Source organism: Fomitopsis serialis (assembly GCF_022376445.1).
Source record: "Fomitopsis serialis strain Sig1Antser10 chromosome Unknown B0H18scaffold_100, whole genome shotgun sequence".
NCBI lineage: Eukaryota > Fungi > Basidiomycota > Agaricomycetes > Polyporales > Fomitopsidaceae > Fomitopsis > Fomitopsis serialis.
This window is the reverse complement of record NW_025955060.1, coordinates 1-16,152: the sequence shown is the minus strand read 5'-3', so window position 1 is coordinate 16,152 and position 16,152 is coordinate 1. Positions and strand designations below refer to the sequence as shown.

The following is a 16,152-nucleotide window of genomic DNA, read 5'->3' as shown; positions in this document are numbered from 1 at the left end:
ATTTCGAGTACGCCAATACAATGCTCATTCTCGATCCTAAGTCCTATATCCAAAAACGTACTAGTTGATCCAAGTCACATGCACCACGCGAGCCAATTCAAACTCCACAATCTTATTCTCCTCTACCCCCCTCTGGCGGCTGGCACAAAACATATACAAACAAATGGAGCCCCGGCTGCATACCTCCCAATTTGGGCGTGTGATCAACCATCCAGATTATGTAATTAACTGGGTCGACTGCCCGAGCGATGTTCTTGCCACTGGCAAGTACTGTGAGTCCCTCTCGAGTCTCGAGCCCTTGCACTGCATGCCCGGGCTGCAGCGTCTTCTCGATCTCCCATACTCCATACCTCCGTCTCGCATGCATCCCATCTCGCCTCCCGTGTGCCTGTTGTCTCGCTGTCTCGTGTGTTGTCTTGCCCCGTCGCGCGCCCGCCAGAATCACTGCGACCTCTCGCCTCGTACGTCCTCTGTCTCGTCAACTCATTGGCCTCTAGTCTCGTCGTCTCGTTTCGCCAATGCCCGCTCTCGTGTGATGCTCTCGACGGTGCCGGCCGCAGCAACGTGTGCGCCTTCGCCTCCGTGTCGAAGACAGACGTCGGAGCGATGTTTGTGCCTCTGGACAGTACCTCCCTCTCGACTCTCTGTCTCGCATGCATCCCGTCTCACGTTCACCGTGCCTGTTATCTCGCTGTTTTGTGTGTTGTCTTGCCTCGCCGTGCACCCGCCGTCACTGCGGCCTCTTGTCTCGTACGTCCTCCGTCTCATTGGCCTCTAGCCTCGCCGTCTCGTGAGCCCTGTCCTCTCGCCATCTCGCTTCGCCAATGCCCGTTCGCGCACGATGCGCTCGATGGCGTCGGCCGCGGCAATGTGTGCGCCCTGCCTCCGTGTCAAAGACGGACGTCTTGAGGGTGCGCATGTTGTTCGCTCTGGGCATTTCCTCATCCAGCGTGTTAGCCTGTGCGGATATCGGTGTCGACGCCACTGACGCAGCGTCGCTCGAGCCCTGCACGCAGGGCCACCCGGATCTCGCTCTGGGCGTGCTCAAGGAGGTCCTGCGCCTCCCGCTGCACACTCTGATGCTTGCTGATCTTGCTCTGCAGTCTCCGGCTCTTACGACTACGTACTCAGGACAGTCGGTACATACCTATCCACCTCGGGCTTGGTCTATGCAATGCGCAATGTCCGGAGCAACGAAAGACGAGCGCACAGGTCCTCTTGAGCTACGTTAATACAACATGCTATCAGGTGCGACAGCTTCCACCGAGTCGGCGAGCTGACGAATGGCTTCCCTGGGGACACCCCGCGGCTGCAGGCCCCTCTCAACCTCGAGTGCGTGTATGTAGATCTCTCGCTGTGCTAGGCGTCCTCGATGGGCCCGGCCAATATTGAAAGCCCAAAATGAACGGCATCAATATGTTCGTTATGAATGCAATTGTTGCGTGTCGGCCTGTGCACTTTGCGCAGGGAGGACGTGTGAACGTTCGCTCTGGTATGTCTTTCCCGGATGCTCAACGTTCAACAGGGAAGGCGGATGTCCGCTACAGACATGCAGGGCATCTTCGACGACATCTCACTCATGCGAGGACTTGGAGCCTGAGTCGTAGAACATCCCCTTGTGCGTGTTGTAGGGCCTGATCATGTACGCCGAGACAGAGCACGCATACTCGCGTGGAAGATATGTGTAATTGATCAGACAAATGCCTGTGCAGAACAGAATGTGGCCACCGGCGTGCTGATAGCAGGGCGGACAACAGTCAGCGTGCGGAGGGTCGCGCGTTCGGTCATCATGACCCGCCAAGTATGCTCGAGCGAAGGGACGAAATGCATCCAGGATTCTGCATCGCATGCGAAGTGTGAGAGTCGAGGTTGATGGGGACGAGAACAGCAGAGAGCAATCTCGTCCGTGACATCAGTAGTAGAATACTCATCAGACTCGAGGGGCCTTGCTGATGATGATCCATGACAGAGTTGCGCATATTGGCATATGAATTGAATGTATGTGTCTGACTCGTGCAGACGAAACAGGCTGTAGATACTAGTAGCAATGAAAGATCCTTCCGAAGTCCCACGTTTTGAACATAACATGAGCAATGATTATCATTTCGCAATGTTGAACATGTTCGAACCAGTATAGGTATCAAGCACTAACAACATGCGCGGGTTTGTCAAAGACCGCAGACCGGACCAAAAGCAGACGTCCCCTCCCGCTCACCGGCCACTGGTACATACCAGGATGATACCTTTCCGCCGCAGGCGCGTTGCACTGTCGCACGTGCTCGCTACGAAAATTCAAACATACTCATTGATTGACCGGCGAGAAAACATTCATCGGCTGATGGGGCTACCATATGGAGGACGCCATCACCGGGCTCCCGGTGTTTGTATATGTTTTGTGCCAGCCGCCAGAGGGGGGTAGAGGGGAATAAGATTACGGAGATTCAGGATCGGGCGGGGATAGAAGTTTTTGATGGGATGTGGCTGAGGTGTGGCGGATGAGGATAGGGACACAAAGCACAGTTTGCGGTCTCAAAATTTCGTCCCCTCTACCCCCCGAAGGCGGATGGGGAGGAGCCTGCATCTACCCCGAGTCTCTGTTCACCATGGTTTCTGGATATGCGACCTCCTCAACCAGCCCTATCACATTGAAATGCCCTCTTTTACCAGTCTTTGACCCTCTTTGCACGGCTTCTGTCGGGCCCGAGTTGAGTTCTCGTGATTTAGAGTTGTGCGTCTCTAGCCTCAGAGTCACCGGTGTCTCGGGCCGCCGTGCGGTCACAAGAGGAGGAACAACATTTCCGGACATTCCGTCTCCCTCAAGCTCGCATCTCAATCGATACTTCTAGGGTAACTCAAAGTTAACGTTCACATCGTGGAGCCCGGTCCGAAGGCCTTCCGTATGTATAAAACGCGGTCGAGGTGAACGATTGCCCACGTATACGTCCACTCAAGACTTCGACCCCGCTGAGACGAAGGTCTAACACATTCCAGTTTGCTCGATATGCCTCGTGTTATGATATGTGGTGAGCTGCACGGCGATAACTAGAGGGTTCGATCATTGACTCGCTTGGGGTTTTCAGGTGATTTGGTCTGGGCACACCAGGAATGCCAGGAGATATTCAACGGTCTTGCAGAGGTCGTGGTGAGTGATTGTACTACCTGCAAACGTGATGGGACATACACCTTGTTTATATCACACACTGGTGTTGTTCCAACTTGAAGGCATGGTGCTCACGTTTATGTCTGCAGCCAATGGACTCTCCGGACCGCGCAGACTTTCTCGCTGGTCTCAAGCCGGGTGGAAAGTACGAAGGTGTCGTAGGGCTATACAGGCACAACGTATCGACAGACCGTATCGGCCTCTTCGACAAGGAGATACTCGACGCCCTCGCAGCTGCCGGCGTCAAGTGGATCGCGCACAACGGCGCAGGTTATGATCAGATCGACGTTCTCCATTGCAAGGAGAAGGGTACACTCCTCTGCCCTTGTTTAGTCACAAGCACACTCATAGCCTCCCAGACATCTGGGTATCAAATACCCCAGGCGCGGTTGACGACGCAACAGCGACGACGGGCTTCTACCTCATGATCTCCGCGCTGCGCTGTTTTTCGCGCGCCGAGCGCACGCTCCGTGCCGGCGGGTGGAAGTCGACCCACAAGGCGGGCGAAGCACACGACCTCACCGGACGCACGCTCGCGATCCTCGGCCTGGGCGGGATCGGGCTGCGGCTCGCGGAACTCGCGCACGCGTTCCCGATGCGCATCGTCTACCACAACCGGCGCCCGAACCCGGACGCACCCGCGTGGTGCGAGTACTTCGGCGCGGACAGGCTGGACGAGATGCTCGCGCAGGCGGACGTGCTGAGCGTGCACGTCCCGCTGAAGGACTCCACGGTCGGCATGGTGGACGAGAGAATGATCCGGAAGCTGAGGCGCGGAGCTGTGATCGTCAACACTGCGCGAGGCAAGGTCATCGACGAGCCTGCTATGATCAGGGCTCTAGAGGACGGACACGTCAGTGCTTCTCCGGGTCCTCCATCAAGTCGAAGACTTACCTGTGTTGTTTACAGCTCGGTGCAGTCGGCCTGGACGTGTTCCCGACGAGCCACAGGTGAACCCACGTCTGATGGAGTTTCCCAATGCGACGTTGCTCCCGCACATGGGTACGGAGACGTGTGATTCGCAGAAGAAGATGGAGATCCGTGCTCTCTCAAATCTGCGCGACTACCTGACAAAGGGCAAGGGCCTCGATATCATCCCAGAATTTAAATAGAGGAAGTCAATAAGATGTGAATTCATTGTATTCATCCTTCAGAGTTGCACATCGTTTACTACAAGACCCTCCACGTGCGTGAGGGGTTTGTGTCGAACCTAGCACATCGATATCGTTCTTCTGAGCACCGTTGTGACTGTTTCCGATTATGTACAGTGAGTAGACGCTGGCAAGTAGTCCGGAAGCGTCGCGAGCGCAACACTCCGTTACGAGCCCCTTCACCACCACCATCATGGACATGTTGACTCTAAACGACGATATTCTCCATAACATCGCCGAAATGCTTTCCGCCGCGGAATGCATCCCTCTCTCGTCGGTGTCTCGCGATCTGCATTCAATCGCGCGGCCGTATGTGTTCGCGTCGATCACTGTTCGTACCGTGGAGCAGCTATTCAATATGCACGACCACCTCATCCGTAACATCGACAATCGCTTGATCTGGCCTCGGGGATTGACTGTCTTAGTCTATGGCGCGGCGGGAATGGCAGGAGCAGCCTGGGAGCGTCCAGTCGTCGATGTGCTAGCTGGCATTCTCGAGCACGCGCGGGAGCTGAAGGTTCTGGAGATCTACAATTGTGAGGAGGCTATCTGCTGCAATGCACTGGTCGGAGAGTATTTGACTGCACTGCCGAATCTCTCGGACATATCCCTGTTCTGCGTCGGGACAAAAACGCTCGATGTCCTACACAGAATGGTCAGCAGACCGAAGAGAGCAGTACTGTCGGGTTCGCTCAAACACAATCGATTCTCAACACACATCGCCCGAGCACCCGTGCTTGACAACGTCAAGGAGCTCAGGCTATATCAATTCGATGGAGTACCTTCACCGCAGCTTCTTTCGAGCCTTTCCGGTGCACATCCACAGGTGGAAACGCTGCATCTCGGTGTCTGTGCCGTGTATCCCTGTCTCATCCTGTTTCCCAACATACGGAGGCTGACAATTCACATCTGCCAGTTCGACCTACCAGCTCCTGGCCATCACATAGAGCAACGTCACCTGGGCTATTTAGCGGTTGAGCCAACCAACCTTCATCTCATCTCAGCCCTAGGCATCCGCAGCGATTACCTGCGACTATACACCGAGTGGCAGGACTTCGATCCTTCGGAAGATCACGAACTTGTTTCCGCCGCCGCCGTGTTGGAGCTGGGCTTGTCCCTGAGTGCGAGCTACACTGAGTCCAGCATGGCATTGGCACAGATGATCTCAAGAAAACTATCAAGAGTAAGATACCTCGTCTTGACGATCGAAGAATCGTACTCAGCGATGGCCTCGTGGATGGTACGCGACACATTCATTCTGTCTCTCATTCGCGTCTTCCGAGTCGATGCTCATATATATGTTCGTTGATATAGAAGGATATTCCATCTTCGTTGTCGCCCTCGCAACTCATTTGCATAACGGTTCATGTGACCCACCCAAATGACAGAGGTCCATCGCGCGAAACATGGCTAGAATTGCTGCAGCGACTGGAGGACGCCCACATCTCCGCAATACCCTCGCTTCGGTTCTACAGCCAGGTCCTTGGCTGGAGGCACACAGACAATCCTTCGGAGACTACCTGGAGGCGGATCGAGGGCGATGGTGGCCGTCGCGCGGTGCGGCCGATCCTCAGTTGGCAGGGCGAGAGGATTCATCGCTACCTGCAGTCTCCTGAGTTCTGCCGCACGTTGCGGTTTGACGGTGAGATGCACGTTCGGCGAGCGATGGACACAGCGGCTGATACTGGTAATCAGAGGAAGCTGCCCTGCAATACACCGGCCGATCAATACGAAGGGAGAGCTAGATTGTCAAGCGACTCGGAGCTTGGAAATGGAGGCCGGCGAGCGGCCTACTAGGTGGTATCACGACAGGATGCTGTCCGGAGGACGCCTGTGCAACACACGGCTCTCGCCTTAGCTGCGTGTACGTATGGCATTCATTTCACGAGAGCAGCGAGCAGCGGATCGGCTTCCGAGTCGCAGTCTACCCACTTCGTCCGAGTATCACTCGGTGATGGAATCCTCGCTTTTGTCAGTCGCAGTCGAACGTCGCCCTATGCCTTCGCGGTCATCCTGTAGCTAGTATTCTGCCGTGGATGCCTCGAACGAGCCAAAGGATGTACCACTCGTTGAATAATCCAAAGTCTCATTTGACATTGAGGGCTGTACCCGAAATTGCGGTCTCCACGCCCAACGCCGCCTGTGCCCTCTTGTGGAGCGACTGGATGAAGCGGTCGTGGTGAAAGCTGAGCGCTGCGGCCTCGTAGCCGGGTAGGTGATGTGCACGGGCTTGCCGTCAAGCACGACACAGTAACTCGAAGCCTGGTGGCAGAAGCGCGACTCGCCATCGGGGAAAGGCGGCGGGGCGATCACAGTCCCGGCCCGCTGCGGTGCGGGGACGCGGCCTGCACAAAGTTTCAAATTCAAGCTCAAGTCGACCATGTTACGCATGTTGACCTCGGCCAGCTACATCTCAGAATATTGTGCTATACATCGCCGACTTCAAGCTGATCCATGAATCAAGTCACATTGACAGTGACCGAGGCGTATATTGCGGTGCACGACCCAACCGAGTGCTACCAAGATGCGGGGCCGAATCCGTACTACTGTACTATTTCGACGAACTGTTCAGCGGATGTGACGCGTGACGCAGGTGCTCGGTGTTCAGAGACCTCGGTGATGCGTGACAGGGTGTCCTGGTCGGCCCAAATAGGGGTATTTGGTACCCGGGACCGTGACATTCTGACCGACTTGGGTGTTCAGTGGGACTCCGTGACCCGTGACAGTGGCTGTTCATGACCCCCCCGTGATGCGTGACAGAACACACGGTCGAAATAGTACAGTACAGGAGGACAGCAGTATATTTAATCATCCACGGTTCGTTACCTCTACCCTCACTTTGTATCATCGACCAAACCCAGGTCATCAACGATCGTGTCTAGGATCACCTGCGGCTTGACGAGCGTTTTGACTTCAAGGCGTCCTCTCGATCCGCTGCGGTTGTCTCTCTCCGTGCGACGAAGCCCTAGTGTCAACGCACATACGACGGGCCTTCCGACTCTGTTCTGACGCTTCCGCCGAGGTGCGTGTTCGTCGATCATCACTTCTGGTTGGAAGGGCTTCGCCTGTTCCTCTACGAACACCTCGTACTCGCTCCCAGCCACGTCTTCTCCAATCATCCTACGCATCTGCATTGCGGCCTTCACGATGATCTCGAAGGTTCCCCGTAGGTCGCTCTCGTCCCAAGACACTACTCGAGCGACCATCAAGATGGTTGTTGCATCCTCCATGAGACGTTGCACATGTCGCGTCTCCTGGTCCTTGGCCACCGCCGAGCTAGACGTGGCATACTTGCGGGTCAGAGTACGCCAGCGACCAGCCACAGCTTGTGACTCTACAGTCGTTTTAAGCGGGGCCCTTGATACAAAGGACGGACTCGCAAGCTCACCTGATCGAAGGATGCGACTATAGATGGAGCTGATGGCTTGGTTGGTGCTGCTACCAGAGGACGGAATCCAGGAAGATATAACCCCGGCAACATACGTTGTGACTGTGGTCTGAAGAGCCATCTCCAAGATGATCCGGTCGTCCTCCCGAGGCGGAAAGGCATGAAGCAATCCTGCCATCGTAGGCCCCATTAACACGTTCATCCGCTCCAAGACTGCCGCATCGGCCTCGCCACCTCTGAGGCGACATCCCTCTGCTGTCCGTTTGACTGCTTGGTATATCTCTGCATCCAGTGCACGAACGGTTTGAACAATGTCGCTCTCAGCGATATTGTCTGGGGACGCGAGGAAGCTTTGCGCCTCTGCCAGCTCCTGTTGCCGTGTCTCCGCAAGCGTCCTCCACTCGTGGCATTCTTCCGTGATACGTGCTTCTCTTCGACGTGACTCCACCAGCTACGCATGACTTGTGAGTACGTTTGTCATTCCTTTCCACACGTACTCACCTCCTGCTTTGCCTCAGCCTCTCTGGCTATCAGGCGTTGTTGTTCTTCATAATATCCGCGTATGTCCATCTCGTGAGATTGCAACTGACCCTGCAATTCTTGCACCATCGCCATCAGGTGATCACACGCATACATTGAAACATCGTGTTGATGAGCCGAGCCTGGATTACATGCCACATTGGCATATGTCACCTCAGGTTGGCAGATGTTTGCACGGCTATTGTGCTTTTGAAGCGATGCATTAGCCTTTCTGCGTGGAGGTCGTGATTGTTGCTAATACCTGTGTATGCGGATGAGAATGACGGGCGACTGGTGCTTGTGAAATGTCTGCTTCATAGCTCTGCTCAACACGGTGGTGGCTTCTGTTTGGCACTACAGCCGGGGGCGGGTACGGCCGTCCAAACCAGTTCATGGCCCTGTCCAACTGGTCGCCGGTGAGTGTGGAAAGTATAATCAAATCGTGGTTACTTACCATATGGCCAACGGGGCACGGTTCGTGTGCTCAAGGCGGCGATGACCAGCTACCCATCCACTAGACTTACTGGCTGATATGGTCAACTCGCTGTGGCTTGCATGGGATAGTTGACTCGTTATGATCTATGGCTCGTCAGGTGTCTATCCCTGCTGACCCGAACAGAATTCTAGGAGACAGCCATATCTAAAGAGGCATTTGCTCTGCGGTAAATGACAGAGTTTTGGCAGGCAAAGCATCTGTCTAGCTTCACGAGGTCGACTCGTGGTGTGATATGGCGCGCGGCGTGTGGAGGGGTAACACGCGCAGGTACACGAGTTACTCGTATCCTCGGTTCAGGTAGGCCCAACTCTAGTTGTGATTGTCCGTCTATTTCCATGACGGACAGGACTAACTGGACGACATGTCCGGAAGCAAGTCTACGTAATGACAGTGCACGAGGCCGGAATGCCTCTGCAGATGTTGATCCAGAAGCTTTTCGAGTCACCCGATGCGTAGGCCAACGGAACCTTCTGTCCCGTCCGAGACGTTCTTCCAGCATGCCCATACTTAACCCGCAGCGTCGCTGCGACAGAAGGTTGTGTGGTTAATCTCAGCCACCCCTCGCCATTCTACGCATCATGCCCCATGGGGATGTATACCTTGGCACGACTCGCAAACTAGTGCTAGCCATAGACGTGGGAACGACTTACAGCGGGGTCTCATTCTGCGTCTTGGATCCTGGGAAGGTCCCTGAAGTTCACAGTGTTATCAGGTGAGTGAAGTTTCAACCCGTCGCATTGGCCGCTGTAGTGATGGACTCTTCATGCAGGTACCCCGGACAAGAAGGCGAGAACAAGGCCAGGGACACGAAGATTCCGTCTGTCCTGTACTATGACGAGGATGGCGAGGTCCGTGCCGCCGGCGCCGAGGCTGTATCGGATGGTACGCTGCTTGAAGCAGAGGAACAAGAATGGAATCGCGCTGAATGGTATGACATGAGTCCTTGCTTTCAGCTCAAATTCAGTGGGCTGAACACCCTGCGTAGGTTCAAACTACGTCTCTGCCCGGAGGGCATGCAAGCAAAGGGCGAGCGATTGCCGAAGATATGTATCGACAAGTCTGTCGTTCAGATCTTCGCCGATTACTTGGCCTACATCTACAAGTGCGCCAAGGATTACATCTCTGACAGCCATGCACTCGGTAGGCAAGTACTAGAGACGGGCGCGCCCATCGAATTCGTGTTGAGTCACCCGAACGGATGGGGTGGTAAGCAGCAGAGCAAAATGAGACATGCCGCAATCTTGGCCGGCTTGGTTCCTGACATGGAAGCCGGGAACGCTAGGATATGTTTCGTGAGTGAGGGAGAAGCAAGTCTTCACTTCTGCATTGTCAATGGACTCGTTGGCGAATCGCTAAAGGTCCGGACTCCGCATGTTAACATCCAGTGTCATTTATGTCGCTTATAATCACACAGGACAGCCAACATATCATGGTCGTGGATGCTGGTGGCGGCACAGTTGACCTGAGTACGTACAAAATTGTCAAAACAATGCCTCTCAATGTCGTCGAGAGTTCGGCTGCAGATTGTGTGTAGTCCTATTCACCTGCTTGACATGTTGCTAGACTGACACCTGTGTATGCAAGGCCTTCTGCAAGGCTCGACGCTCGTAAACAACCGAGCGCGCATCTTCCTTGAAGGTGAATTGCTCGCACGATCTCGGTGCCCAGCTTACCACGACCAGAGATCAGATAAGCTGAAGGACTCGCGCTTCGCGAATGACGACTTCGTGAACTCTATGTTAGAGAGTTTCGAGTCCAGTGCAAAGCCTACTTTCAGAGACACGACGAAGACATCGTATGTCAAGTTCGGTGGGCCTCGTGACAACGATGACAAGTGTGGCATCAAGCGAGGTGTACTAGCATTGTCTGGGTGCGTGTTGGCTCGGAGTCACTTCCCCTTCGTTTCTTTGCGTCATAGAGTATCCCAGAGCCGAGATGTTACACTTCTTCCGGCCGTCCATCGACGCCATACAACGAGCGATCCAGCGACAGTTATACCTCTCTGGTCGCCATATTTCTGTCAGTTCTACCCTTAGATAGCGCAGTACGTTTTGACGACCAGTGACGACCTCATGTAGGTAATCTTGCTCGTCGGGGGCTTCGCAGGGAGCCCGTTCCTGCGTGCACAACTCCAGGCCTTCGCGCGTCAAAATGATTTAGTGCTATTTTTTCCAGAGCATCAGACGTAGGTGCTTTTTGGCTACTTTGTTTATATATGCGCACTCAATATGCCTGGCCAGTGCCAAGGCTGTCGCTGAAGGAGCTCTCTGGTTCCACCTGGAGAACTATGTTTCGGCTCGGGTTGCCAAGCACATATACGGGACAGACAATCACACTGGATTCCAGTCGTCGCTCTCTGAACATATTGAGCGACGACACAAATCATTTGTGCATTCGGATGGAGAGGTAGTCATTCCTGATGCCTTTACGAAGATCATTTCCAGGGTATATTATCTCCGTTTGCGATGAGATGTCCCAATTGCTCATTCGCTTCTTCGACCATCACCCAGGGTACGCTAGTTACGGAAGAGCAGGAGTTTCGGGCTTCCTTCATCTGGAAGAGATACTTGCCCATATCCCGTATCAAAACTAGCATTTTGGCGTATCGAGGAACGTCAGAAGATCCACGGTGGGTCGACAAAGAGACTGGTGAGTTGCCATCGTTTGTCTGTCTTGCACCGCTTACTGATTCCCGCATATCCATTAGATATGTTCTCTACTCTGTGTCACATACGCGCGGACATCCCTCCGACCTGCTGGAAGTCAAAAACAGGAAAACTGGGCGATTACTTCTCAGCATGTTGCGACGTCATCTTGTTGTTCGGATTGACTGAACTGAAAGCCCAACTGTGCTGGGTCGAAAATGTGCGTTGCATTCAACTCGAGCTGCTTCTAACCAGATCTTGACGCCGTCTCACAGGGGCAAGAGTGCAGGTGGGCTCGGCATCACTACTCGCTCATCACCGTCGCTCAGCAGTCACGCTATAGGAGCCAAGCAGTCATTGTCTACGACGACGAGTCCTCATAGACCATGGATTGAATGGCATAGAACTCACACATGTCGATACTAAGCAACTTTGCACGTTGTCATTGCAGATGAATATTGAATACATTGAAGTGGGCTCACGCGCATCGCGAGTCGGCTTGGCTGGGATACAACCGGGACACAACGTATGCATGTCTCAGCCTGGTTTCTTCCAGTGGGAATCTTATGTCTACGTCAGCAATTCACAAAGGTGTGCGTGTACGAATCCCTATCATTTTGAACATACATTCCGTCAACCCACTACGTATACGTGTATGGATGGTACTAGCTGAGCTCGAGAACAAGTGGCCTACCTTGACGAAGCTGCTATTATACTAGCACACCACGGCATCGCACACGATCATCATCTTGAACTGGACTTGCATCGATGTTCAGTCTTCTAGAAGGTCCATACATCGCTGGATAATTGAAAACTGAGGAGAGGCCGAGTAGCCTGAGGGCAGGAGGAATCTGGCACGCCCGTGGGTACCATGCGATGGTAGGCTCAGCGACGTACATATAGTAACATATCATCATGTTTTCGTCGCAGAACCTTGTCAGAACGGAAAAAGTTCTTCAAGATGTTGCATGGCACACAAGTTGCACGAGTAGCCGTGAGTACAACCTGACGCCTGCCAAAAAGGACCTTCTGGTACATATAACGTCGACGTGAGGCATCGTGCTAGCTGGTCAAAGCTGGTGGCAATTCGGTGGCTGCTGCGACTCGTGATGACAGGCGGCGTTGAACGTTGAACGTTGAAACGTTGAACGTTGAAACGTTGAACGTTGAACGTTACCTACGTAAGTCAGAAGTCTGAACGTGATCAGCGTGAGAGAAATGGGCAATGGATCTCCCCATGGCAAGATTTGCCAAGTAAGTATCCACGTCGACATTCGTTGACGAAACACCAACGAAACACCACCTGTTGCCAAACGCCCGCGTCAGTGACCCATGGAGGATCCGCGGACGTTGCAAAGCCATGGCCAGTGTCTATGGGGTGAGTCTCAATGCCGGGTACTATCGTCGCGGACGTTCATCGGTGCTTGTCAGAACAGGTCGTTATCATTCCGAGTCCCAGTCGCCGATAATCACGGCACTCCGGCGGACACCACTAGAATATAGACTCACGGCGCGGATAGTCAGGCATGATGTTTCTGACCCGACCTTTCAGTGACTCGTTTCGGTGCGCAAGTCGAGGATTCAGAAGTGCAACGGTCGTCACCTCTCCAACAAGAAGTCAGCCCACAACTGCTGCCAAGATGCTACCTCGACTGGTTTTATGCGGTGAGAGCGTATCATGAATGACCAGGTTCTAGATATCAATCACGCTTCAGATCCCGTTGCATACAAGGATGAGTGCAAAGCGATGTTTGAAGGCGTTGCGGAAGTTCTGGTGAGCACAACCTCGTATATTTCAAAATGTCCAGTCAAGAGACCGATAGCAATAGCAATTAGACCAGCCTGCAAATCGTGACGACTTCATTCGCTCCCTTCACCCTGGAGGCCAGCTGGAAGGCGCGATCGGGCTCTTCGAACGTAATCAGTCCATCGGACGCATTGGCCGCTTCGACGAGGAGCTGATCAGCAGGCTTCCTCCCACTATCAAGTGGATCGCGCACTTGGGTGCGGGCTACGACAAAGTTGACGTCGTCGCTTGCAAGGAGCGTGGCATTGGTGTCTCAAACACCCCCGGAGCTGTCGACGACGCGACAGCGACCACCGCGCTCTACCTGCTGATATCTGCACTGCGAGGCTTCTCCGCGGCTGAACGGAGCTTGCGCGCAGGAAACTGGAAGACATCCCATTCTGCTGCAGCCGCGCACGACCTCACCAGGCGTACCGTCGCCATCCTCGGCTTAGGCGGTATTGGGCTTCGTTTTGCCGAACTAGTTCATGCGTTCCCAATGCGTGTCCTCTACCATAACCGGCGAAAGGTCACGACCGCACCGGAGTGGTGCGAGTACTATGACAAGGAACATTTCGACGATATGCTCGCGCAGGCAGACGTGCTCAGCGTCCATGTGCCGTTCACGGAGGAGACGCGGAACATTGTCGACGATAGAATGATTCGCAAGCTGAAGAAGGGCGCTGTGATCATCAACACAGCACGCGGCCAGGTCATCGAGGAAGAGGCCATGATGCAGGCTCTCAAGGACGGTCACGTAAGTGCAGGATTGCTTTGGGTTCGTTGAATGCTGATTACCCGGGTACTAGCTATCTGCCGTTGGTCTTGATGTCTTCTACAACGAGCCGAACATTGACCCGCGTTGGTACGATATACCCAACGCGGTTCTGCTTCCCCACGTAGGGACAGCTACTGCAGACAGCGTCAAGAAGATGGAATTACGCGCTCTCGGGAATTTGCGTGATTTCGTCCTTGTGGGGAAAGGAACAGACCTCGTACCGGAGCTGAGGTAGTTTACGGGCGAGGAGGCCGGGTCGACGGAGCTGGTGCGATGCACTGTGAATATTGTGAATATCATGATATGGAATACAGAGTCTTGAGTCTCAGTTGACGGATCCAAGGTCGTTGTCATTCACGTATTGCTGATTCGATGAGCATGGTTTATTCCTGTGGCACTGAGCCCAAAATTTGCTCTAGATTGGTCTAAATACTAGTGTTTCGAGGGCCAGCCTAATGAACACAACTTACTATAGGAACCGGGAGTAGGAAGACCTGCTGAGTACTGGGTGGTAATACTGTCGGACATCCCGTCCAACCTCTCCATGAACGTTTGAACAGCTATGCATACGCCAAATATTCAATACGTAATTAAAGTTCCTCCGAGTCAGAGATTGAGTGGGCGCCAGCGCAGATCTCAATCTCGATCTTCAACGCTTCAGCCACAACAGCCAACTCGGAAGATTTGACTCTTGAGCGTCTTCCGGAGACCAAGGTCCATTCAACGGCGCTGTAGCTTGCTGTCCAGACAACTGGAAGTGCAGTGCGTAATGACGATATACCTGTCTCCTAATTGATATGACTTATGCTGTAGCAGCACGGATGCGTAACCTCTCGACTTGGAAAATTATCCCGACATGTCTTCAATCACCTGAACAAAGTTCATCCAGCAAACGACGTATCTCTTGCATCGTCGTTGATGTGGACGAGGACGCTTTCTTCGTTGCCTCTGAGAACACAAGCAATGATAGCAAGTCCGAGATTGAGATATGGAAGCTCGCTACTCGAGAGGATGGGCAGGCAAGTTCTCGATCAGACCTCGGGATGGCGTCGTCATCTAGATGGTCTTCCAGATTCCTGCAAAAATTGCGGTGTATAGCATTCCTGATGCCGTCTCTTCCAACCCGTGGTCGGCAGGATCGACGTCGGAGGTCAACACAATGCAAGAAGCAATCAGTTTGAGACTCCTTCTAGACACGCGCACGATTGTCCTGATTACTCGTAATGGCGATTTACTGTCTTTGTCTTTGGAGGACGAAGAGCAACAGGTAAGGTTTCTATTCAGACTTGAAACGGCTCTGACTGATTCATCCAGTTCGATGTAGTTGGCTCGGTTGAAGCAGGCATTACCGCCGCTACGTGGGGTCCCGATGACTCATTGCTCGTCCTGACAACAGGTCAGTTTATCACGGAGGAATTGGCTCATGATGGTCGAACTGAATTTGCGATACAGGCGACGAGAAATTGATTCTCATGACGTCTACGTTCGATGTTCTCACTGAAGTCCCTTTGCATCCTAGCGATTTTGGAGAAGGTCTGTTGTGACCACTTTGGCATTGTGTCGCACGCTTAACGTGTGCAGATGCTCCAATCGCGCTCGGCTGGGGAGACAAGAAAACCCAGTTCCATGGTTCACTCGGAAAAAGCGCTGCACAGGCCGGCTTCGACTTATCTGCGGTTGGTACTAGCCCAGACGACGATAGCATACCCCGCATTAGTTGGCGTGGAGACGGCGCATCCTTCGCCGTTTCTGCGGTTTGTCCTGCAACTGTGAGCCTGATTGCATGTGAGACGTGTTGGTGCTCATTTGTCTCTACCTCTTAGGGTGAGAACACGCGCTCTCGCAGGATGCTCCGAGTATATTCCCGCGAGGGAGCACTCTCGAGTACAGCAGAGCCCGTTGCCGGACTGGAGCATGCACTCGCCTGGCGGCCATCAGGCAACCTCATAGCCAGCACGCAGCGTTTCGGGGGTGAGGACGGACTTGCAAAGGGAAAGGAAGGAAGGCACGATTTGGTTTTCTTTGAACGTAACGGCTTGAGACACGGCGAATTCGGGCTACGGGAGTGGGCCGATGGCAAGCGCAAACTGGCCAAAACTGTGACGTCGAGGAAGTGGGGATACAGGGTGAAGGAACTAGGGTGGAGCTCGGACTCGAACGTGCTCAGCGTCTGGATTGAGAGCGACGATGGGATATCGGTGAGATCGGCACCCCCTTCGCAATAAAGGC

The 16,152-nt window shown here is 53.8% G+C and overlaps 5 protein-coding genes across 5 annotated transcripts; 4 read left to right on the top strand and 1 right to left on the bottom strand.

Moving 5' to 3' along the window:
• The first annotated feature begins 2,592 nt into the window (after nucleotides 1–2,592).
• Nucleotides 2,593–4,442, top strand: B0H18DRAFT_1034067 (uncharacterized protein). The gene is made up of 6 exons (XM_048030223.1): nucleotides 2,593–3,023; nucleotides 3,081–3,142; nucleotides 3,250–3,469; nucleotides 3,520–4,013; nucleotides 4,070–4,078; nucleotides 4,105–4,442. Exons 1-6 carry the CDS (start codon nucleotides 3,002–3,004, stop codon nucleotides 4,270–4,272), a joined length of 975 nt encoding a protein of 324 aa, XP_047888392.1. The 5' UTR covers nucleotides 2,593–3,001; the 3' UTR covers nucleotides 4,273–4,442.
• Nucleotides 4,443–4,504: 62 nt separating this feature from the next.
• Nucleotides 4,505–6,411, top strand: B0H18DRAFT_1107214 (uncharacterized protein; the record flags this gene model as incomplete). The annotated part of the gene is made up of 3 exons (XM_048032710.1): nucleotides 4,505–5,551; nucleotides 5,626–5,953; nucleotides 6,007–6,411. 3 exons carry the CDS (start codon nucleotides 4,505–4,507, stop codon nucleotides 6,054–6,056), a joined length of 1,425 nt encoding a protein of 474 aa, XP_047888391.1. The 3' UTR covers nucleotides 6,057–6,411.
• Nucleotides 6,412–7,145: 734 nt separating this feature from the next.
• B0H18DRAFT_1123517 (uncharacterized protein) lies at nucleotides 7,146–8,314 on the bottom strand (the record flags this gene model as incomplete). Its single annotated transcript, XM_048034700.1, has 3 exons — nucleotides 7,146–7,645; nucleotides 7,700–8,150; nucleotides 8,201–8,314. 3 exons carry the CDS (start codon nucleotides 8,312–8,314, stop codon nucleotides 7,146–7,148), a joined length of 1,065 nt encoding a protein of 354 aa, XP_047888390.1.
• An 807-nt stretch (nucleotides 8,315–9,121) lies between these two features.
• On the top strand, nucleotides 9,122–11,886 carry B0H18DRAFT_1214541 (uncharacterized protein). Its single transcript, XM_048036581.1, has 12 exons — nucleotides 9,122–9,426; nucleotides 9,484–9,642; nucleotides 9,700–10,072; nucleotides 10,129–10,240; nucleotides 10,299–10,352; nucleotides 10,404–10,584; nucleotides 10,643–10,733; nucleotides 10,793–10,899; nucleotides 10,955–11,159; nucleotides 11,225–11,363; nucleotides 11,422–11,579; nucleotides 11,635–11,886. Exons 1-12 carry the CDS (start codon nucleotides 9,293–9,295, stop codon nucleotides 11,740–11,742), a joined length of 1,821 nt encoding a protein of 606 aa, XP_047888389.1. The 5' UTR covers nucleotides 9,122–9,292; the 3' UTR covers nucleotides 11,743–11,886.
• A 777-nt stretch (nucleotides 11,887–12,663) lies between these two features.
• On the top strand, nucleotides 12,664–14,478 carry B0H18DRAFT_938388 (D-isomer specific 2-hydroxyacid dehydrogenase). The gene is made up of 6 exons (XM_048041841.1): nucleotides 12,664–12,737; nucleotides 12,796–13,024; nucleotides 13,075–13,133; nucleotides 13,189–13,902; nucleotides 13,955–14,338; nucleotides 14,394–14,478. Exons 2-5 carry the CDS (start codon nucleotides 12,886–12,888, stop codon nucleotides 14,156–14,158), a joined length of 1,116 nt encoding a protein of 371 aa, XP_047888388.1. The 5' UTR covers nucleotides 12,664–12,737; nucleotides 12,796–12,885; the 3' UTR covers nucleotides 14,159–14,338; nucleotides 14,394–14,478.
• Nucleotides 14,479–16,152: the final 1,674 nt, after the last annotated feature.

Bases quoted from the DNA above. Each gene is read 5' to 3' on its own strand.
- B0H18DRAFT_1214541 (XM_048036581.1), top strand. From the start codon at position 9,293: ATGCCCCATGGGGATGTATACCTTGGCACGACTCGCAAACTAGTGCTA. The intron at 10,900-10,954 runs GTAGGTGCTTTT...ATGCCTGGCCAG, and splicing joins TTTTTTCCAGAGCATCAGAC to TGCCAAGGCTGTCGCTGAAG. The intron at 11,364-11,421 runs GTGAGTTGCCAT...CATATCCATTAG, and splicing joins GTGGGTCGACAAAGAGACTG to ATATGTTCTCTACTCTGTGT.
- B0H18DRAFT_938388 (XM_048041841.1), top strand. From the start codon at position 12,886: ATGATGTTTCTGACCCGACCTTTCAGTGACTCGTTTCGGTGCGCAAGT. The intron at 13,134-13,188 runs GTGAGCACAACC...CGATAGCAATAG, and splicing joins AAGGCGTTGCGGAAGTTCTG to CAATTAGACCAGCCTGCAAA. The intron at 13,903-13,954 runs GTAAGTGCAGGA...CCCGGGTACTAG, and splicing joins AGGCTCTCAAGGACGGTCAC to CTATCTGCCGTTGGTCTTGA.
- B0H18DRAFT_1034067 (XM_048030223.1), top strand. From the start codon at position 3,002: ATGCCTCGTGTTATGATATGTG. The intron at 3,024-3,080 runs GTGAGCTGCACG...TGGGGTTTTCAG, and splicing joins GCCTCGTGTTATGATATGTG to GTGATTTGGTCTGGGCACAC. The intron at 3,470-3,519 runs GTACACTCCTCT...ATAGCCTCCCAG, and splicing joins TCTCCATTGCAAGGAGAAGG to ACATCTGGGTATCAAATACC.